This window comes from Chanodichthys erythropterus, chromosome 18 (genome assembly GCF_024489055.1).
Source record: "Chanodichthys erythropterus isolate Z2021 chromosome 18, ASM2448905v1, whole genome shotgun sequence".
NCBI classification, from domain to species: domain Eukaryota; kingdom Metazoa; phylum Chordata; class Actinopteri; order Cypriniformes; family Xenocyprididae; genus Chanodichthys; species Chanodichthys erythropterus.
The window spans coordinates 28032517-28040080 of record NC_090238.1 but is presented as its reverse complement, the minus strand read 5'-3'; the positions used below and the strand labels follow the sequence as shown (position 1 = coordinate 28040080).

Below are 7564 nucleotides of genomic sequence, written 5' to 3'. Positions count from 1 at the left end.
TTCTCTGTTTTCTGAGAAGAAGAAAATAAAACATTAAGTGTGTTTACATGGAGCATTGTAATCGGTTTTAAAGTCCAGTCCGAATGAAAATGCTCCATATAAACACCTCAATGGGAATAAAAATGCCCAAACCGAATGGAATTGTAACCAGTTTGAGAGGGGTGGGATAAACCTTTCTATAAACAGAACAAAATAAAAATTCTGCCATGTAAATGTTAAACCGATTACTTTGCTTCTACGTCATCGCCTCAAGAGGTTGGGGGTTGTCAGAATGCAAAATGACGGCGGCAAAATCAAAGTGGAGTAAAACTGAAACAACACATTTATTAAATACACTGAAGGAACTCAGTGTATCATTACTATAGACCTTCATCCACACGCTTCTGCTTTTCGGAGGAGGGAGGGGTAGTATTGAGATGCAGTATAAGAGATGCACAGCCACCAAAAAGGTCAACATCCTGCGCCCGTCTTTTCCTCATACCTTACAGCAGTAATATGCTACAAATTCATGCTGTTGCTTGATTAAGAGCAACACTTTACATAAAAATAGCACGCATAAGAAATAAAGGAATAAAAGGTGGCAAACACATAGGCTGCGCATGTCACAAAGTCATTGAAAGCGGCGGCACATGTAAACACCATATCGGATTAGATAACGTCTCATGTAAACAGTCCACTGAATCTTTCAATCGGAATGACAAAACAGCGTACATGTAAACGTGGCTAAAAAAACAATCCTCTATAAGTTTTTGCTATTTTAAATCTTGTTTCAGATTTGCTCCAAACTCAGCAGTATTTTATTGTAATATTGTAGGCATCTCTATTTCCTCTGGGTGCTGAGAATCCTTCCTCCCTGCAAAATAAAACCATTCACTGACCTCTCGTGTGTGTTTTTACCATGATTGCAGATAGTTCCAGATCAGATGAGTGTGAATCATCAGAGTGTGTGAAGCTCAAACTCACCAGCTCTTCTTGCACAGATGATCTGAAGAAGAATCACAGTAGGAGCAGCAAACACTGCGATCTCAACAATAACCACAATCGCTGCAGGAAATGTGTGGAAGAAGAGAAACATTAAATGAGTGAAGTCAAGAGTATTAAACAATGAACAGTTATTGATGAAGCGTTTAAAAACTGTCAGTATAAATGAACGGGTTGTACCTCTGAATAATGTTTCAGCAGTCACACTGACTTCAGTTTCTGATTCTGTGTCATCTGGATCTGTTCAACACATAATGACACATATAAACAACATCATCACATCTTCATATATGAAGGAGTATATGTACTGTATAGGTACTCTTTACATTAGCTTTTAAGCTGAGTTCCTGTTTGTGTGGGGAAGTGAATGATTGAAGTCTACAAATTTAATAAGCTCTTTCTCAATAAATGGCACACTGTAAACCCAAATAAGTTGGCAAAACTCAAAAAAAAAATTGAGGAAATGAGTTGCCTCAATTTTTAAGTTAAGAAATTCAAAGTTTAAGTAAGCAGAACTGGCAGATTTTTATTTTGTACTACTCATACATCTTAATTGTTCTAAACTTGAAATGTTTGAGTACACATACATTTAACTTAAAATTGTCATGTAACCCCAATGTAAACATTTTTATTAGTGTAAAATTAGCTAGCTATAACAAGCTAATTCAAAAAATGCTAACTTTTTAATTTGTTAACATGTTAACAATAGCATGGTATAGCACTTGCTGAATGAGTACAGCAATATAAGGCATTTAACATGCTTGCTCTCAAACCAAGCCACATGCACTGAATTGTCACCATGATGGTAACTCTCCAAAAACCCACATTGCAGAAACTCTTAGCATAACAAAACATTAATCACCACTAAATCTCCCACTTAACACTAATCTTGCACAAAAAAACAAAAAAAAACAAAAAAAAAAAACATTTTTAGCATGCACTCTCCCTTTCGAGTGCCATGGGCAAAGCATGCTGGGAAATAGAAATCCCTGCCGGTTTCAGTTAAACTTAAGTTCATCTAAATTAAAATAAATAAGTTCATAAAACTCAAAACAGTAAAACAGTTCAGTTTACTTAAAATATATCAGTTCTGTGAACTTGAAAGAAAAAGAAAGTTCTAAATGCTCATAAAAGTTCATTTGACTGAACTAATTTGTTTAATTTAAGTTTGTCCTACTCAAACCAATTAATTATTTTGAGCGTTAGGGATACATTGCACTGTAAATAAGAAAGACACAAATAAATACCTTGTTCAGTAAATACAGGCGTTTGTACAGCTGCTGTCCTCTCAGAGTTTGGAGTATTTAATGACTTCTGATTCTCTGTACAAATTAAAGGATAGATTAATTAAAGCCAGTGCAAACCACTGCAGTGAGAGACTGATGATGTGTGACAGTGATCATGAACCTTGTGTAGGATCTGCTGCTGTAGTTTGGCTTGATTTCTTCTCAGAGTTTGAGCTGCTGACTGGAATCAGTATTGTTGAATCAACTGCAGAATATGAATGTTCATCTGTAGGACATTAACATCATATTTTACAGTAGTAAAAAGCAGCTTTACCACTGGAGGAACTTTCCCCAGGAACTAGGAACTTTGGGTTGGTACTGTTTCTACTGCAGGAACCAGGGTCTAAATGAAGTTCTGGGTACAAAAAATCCCCCTCTAAAAGTACCTGTTCGCTAGTTAGTACTTTTTCAAAGTTCCAGAACTTTCGGGCGCTGAACATGCTGATTGGTTGAGTTCACACAGCATTTTGATTGGTTGAATCCATGCAGCATTTTATTTCAACCATAGTTTTTTAAAGTCTGTTGCAGTGCATGCAGTAAGAGTTGTTTGCTACTCGAATCAACAATGGAGTTTAAAAAATACGTCCAATGGACCGACGACAAGGCTCAGGCTTTATTAAGCTTATATGTGGAGGACAATATCCAGCGAGAACTAGAAAGTCACGTGCAGTCCTACATCACCATATTATCTTTACGGTACTTAAGACCGCTATGGAAACACAGCTAGCAATATGTCTGGGGGGAAGAAAGTTCCTGAGACAAATTGTTTGGTTAATTTTGGTGGAAATGTAGCTATAGTTGTTTCTCACCTGAATACTTGACAGTGTATCTGATCGAGGTCTTGAGTTGATTTTTGTGAAAAAGCTGACATCTCCACTCTCTGTTATCATCTTCATTCAGGAGTGTTGTAGTCAGAGCGATTATACAGTGTTCTGATGAGAATAATATCTGATATCTGGAGACTGTCATCAGATCAACACCAGCCTGACTCGCCCACAACATCTGAAGTCCCTCATAATGGAGCCAACGATCACAGGATAATCTAGAATACAACTGACAGGAGAGAGTCACAGAGCAGCCTGGACTGATCTCAGTCTGTGAGGATGATGATGATGATGATGATGGAACCACTGAAACTGAACACAAGACACAAATCACAGACTCTTAAATAATCATCTGAGTGTAAAGGGGTGGTCGATTATGATTTCACTTTAACTTTAGTGTGTAATGTTGCTGTTAGAGCATAAACAACATATGCAAAGTTATGATGTAAAAAAGTTCAAAGTAAAGGGAGATATTTTCTTTTAAAGAATTCTCTGTTTAAGTACTATACAACAAACGACTGGTAGCGACTTAAAATGAACTTATATGGGTTAGTGTTAGTGACATCACTAACCCTAAAATTTACATAAACCCTGCACCCGAGAACACAGCCATGTGTCAACAAAGAGGTGAGATCATGGCTGTGTTCCGCTCCAGTTTTAGACATGCACTCGCAAACTTCCTTAAGCACTTCCCCTCGGGGGAATCCCTGCCGCCATTTTTGTTTCACTTCGTGAAGTGGACGAGGGAAGTTTATCAGTCTACTTCATATGTACACTTCAGGCAGCTCCATATGCCACAATGCAACACGACTGACATCACCACACATCGCATTTAATTTACCCAACCACAAACAACATTGATATATTAATTATTTTTTAAAATTGCACTCATGCAACGTAAGCAATGACGTACATCCGAGTCAACGAGACTGAGGGAAGTCAACGAGGGAAGGGCATTAAAAAATGAACTGGAACGCAGTTATTGCAATACAGTACATAACACAAATGCAGAAGCATGCCATGAAAGCGAGATGACAACATAAGTTATAACCATTATTAAACTAAACTACATGTTCTATGTTCATGCAGCATATATTCCCTGGCTCTGTAGGCATTTTACACCCATTCCCATAGATTATCATGACAGAATATGCTAATCAATGACTTTAATATAACTCCAAATCAGCTCCATAAATTAATCAACTAACCATTCAGAAACATCCTGTTGCATTCAACATGATGTCACATATTCTTCTTGAGTCTCTCCATTGTTGTCCGACTCCGGTTTGAACATAAAAGGCTGAACAGTTTCTAACATTTTAAGTGAGTATGCATGAGGTAATCAGCACTGCTAACGCAAGCTCTTGAAACTCCACCCTCTTCTTGACAGCAGCAGCTCATTTGCATTTAAAGGGACACACACACAAAACGGAGTGTCAAAAAGTGACAAATTTAACATGCTATAAAAATTATCTGTGGGCTATTTTGAGCTAAAACTTTACATACACACTCTGGGGACATCAGAGACTTATTTTACATATTGTAAAAGTGTCATTATATGACCCCTTTAAAGGGAAAAATTGTGCTTTTTAAATTGACCACATAATCATAAACTTACCATGAAGAACATGCAGATATACATAAGCATTAGTTCCTTGTTGTTTGTCATTCACATATTGTTGGCAGGTGTATAATCCATTATCTTCTTTTGTGACGTTCTTGATGTTCAGAGAGCAGTCAGACCCCAGACTCAGTCTATCATGTCTCTCTGTTTCTGTGTTCTTTATCCCTAAACCAATCAGTTCATCTCCTGTTGAATTTCTGAAACTGTAATAGAGCCATGTAGTTGATTTGCAGTCAGAAAGAGCATTATTACAGTTCAGACGGACATTTTCACCATGACCAATGAACACATGAGGATTATCCCCTCCACTGGTACCTGAAACACAGTACATTCACAAAATAATCAATTCTCCAGAATAAACTATTTTTCTTTATCAGTGTAAGGCTTGATTTTCCTAAAAACACTCTGCAATAAAACAATAAAACTCTTCTGGAGAGAAGATCTCAAAGAAATAGCATAGGACACTGCCTTGCCCAAACTCTCTTCAGTCATCTATGCAACTTTTCCCCCCGACTCAAGTCACTGAAAGTTCTCTAAGAATGCATATGAAGATTTCAGATGCAAAAGTCTCTAAGTGCCATCTGAGATTTTGTTCTAAAATGAGCATTTTTATCAAGCTTGTATGTTTATGTTCAGTTTATTGACTTTAATGGCAATGAAAATGACCTATTAATTGACATTAAGGTGAAATTACGGAACCTAAACATACGAGCTTGATAAAAATGCTCATTTTGAAACAACATTTCAAATGGCACTTAGAGGCTTTTGCATCTGAACTCTTTATGATGTATCTTGTGAATTTATTGTTTTTTCACTTTCATGTTTAGTATCATTTTAAATGTCTGCGATTGGTAAAATGGTCTCAATTTCACAGCAGTCACTTGTATTATGAGAAAGATTGAAAGCTTATGAGAATTCTGTTCTGCTTTTTGGGTGGTGTCTCTTCAAGATATCTGATAACCCTCTCCTCTGCCCCAAAACCAGGTGTCGGTGAAGTAAATATTTACAATCCTTTTGTTCTGATCTGGGTATTTAAGGGAAGGTGGGACTTCTGTATTTGGGAACTTCTGTAACCAGAAACCCCCATGCAGTGATGGGTGCGTGTCTTAAAAACACTCACACACCGCTGTGTGTATGCATTTCTTACTCTTAGAGTCATCTTTGAGCAATTGATGTTATGTATTTATTATTTCTGAATTGGCTTCTAATTGTCTAACTATGTAATTGGCATGATATATTCTTACCTGACAAATAAATGTTGTATTTGATTTACTCTGGATTCTTCTGAAATCATTATGACCAGTAGATTAAGTGGAGTTTTGTATTTCTAACTCCACTTGTAAACTCTACACCCTCTGACTAAGAATGAGAACAGGCGAATTTGTGAGATCTGCGCAAACCCGGGCCATGTGACTCCATGCGATATCGGGTCCCTAATGAATGGATAATTGAGAATATGGGATACCCAGAATAATCAAATATCTTAATTAACACATGACCAATGATTAATTCCTAATTAGAAACACGATCTAAGAGTAATAATCATTTGAAACTGGAGTCTGATTAAACGTGCAGTTTAAGTAAAATTGAAACTAAATTCTAAAAATTAAGTAAACTTCACAGGAGCGCTGGAAAGACATACACGCATTATGCATTCGCCCAGGCCGTCGGAATCCGCCGTTGGGCTGACGGGTGGTCCTTACATCAGAGAGCTGTTCAAATCACTTACTCTTAACATGAAAATTATTTTTCATCATCAGATGACTGTGACTACAGTATGATCTGTATGAAACACGACACGACAAGAATAAACTGAGCATGTTCAAATGAACTCTTTTCAGACTAATTACACTAAATGTCTTTAGAGAAAATACAGATTTCTTTACCTGTGAGAAGTGAAGAGAGAATGATCAGTCCCAGCAGACACAGATCACACTTATCAGCCATTTTCTATTTCTGTCAGTCTTTCTCTTCATTATATAGTTACAGCCTTTCCTTTAATCATCATCATCATCTCCTCCTGTGGTTGTGAACTTCCTCTGATCTGAACTGAGAGTTTTAAATCCAGCTAGAGTTGATTTATAGTGACAATGACTCAGAGTTACATTTTACTCTCTGTAGATTGGGCTCATATAGACAGAGTTTTTTTCTAAGTAAGTATCAGTAATGAGCCAGATGTTTTTGTGTCAGGGGTGAGGTAGTTTCTCAGTATAAATACCTTGGAGTATTGATTGATTCTAAACTTACATTCAAAGCTCAAGTAAAAAAAGTTTTCTGAGCAGATTAAGTTTAGTCTTTATAATTTTACTCTTACTGGAGATTATTTGTCATTAGAGGCAGCTAAGAAGTTAATGCAATCTATGCTCATTTATCACATTATCTGTTGTTTAACAACCTGGTCTCAGGCGAGTCCAGTGACTCTAAAACCATTAGCGTTTTTATCCAAATGTACACTTAAAGTTCTTGATAAGAAACGGGTACATTTTCATCATTGTTCAATATTAAAAAAACAATCTGCTGAATTGGGAAAATATGATTAAATATGCAAATGTATGCCTGATGTATAAGATTATCTATGGTTTAACTTCCTCCCCTCTTAGTCAGTTGGTTACTATCAGAACAACTGCTTATCACTATATGGGCAAAACTTAGAAGGCACAGCAAATGGTTATGTTAGGCTGCACACTTCAGCATAATGTCATAGGTGAGTGTAATAAACATTAAGGAAGAGGAAGAACAAATCTTAAGAAGGGTTTCTTCTGTTTCATTATTCAATCACCACTAAGCAAGTTCCCACCAATATTTATGCTGTAAATGATCATATTACTTTACATCAGTAATTTTTAAGT

The 7564-nt window shown here is 36.6% G+C and overlaps 1 protein-coding gene across 1 annotated transcript; it reads right to left on the bottom strand.

Annotated features, from left to right (window-relative positions):
* Positions 1-797: 797 nt before the first annotated feature.
* Positions 798-6662, bottom strand: LOC137006279 (uncharacterized). Its single transcript, XM_067366913.1, has 6 exons — positions 6602-6662; positions 4710-5030; positions 3077-3397; positions 1162-1221; positions 964-1044; positions 798-853 (listed from the first exon to the last, which is right to left on the bottom strand). The coding sequence occupies exons 1-6, from the start codon at positions 6660-6662 to the stop codon at positions 798-800; spliced, it is 900 nt and encodes a 299-aa protein (XP_067223014.1).
* Positions 6663-7564: the final 902 nt, after the last annotated feature.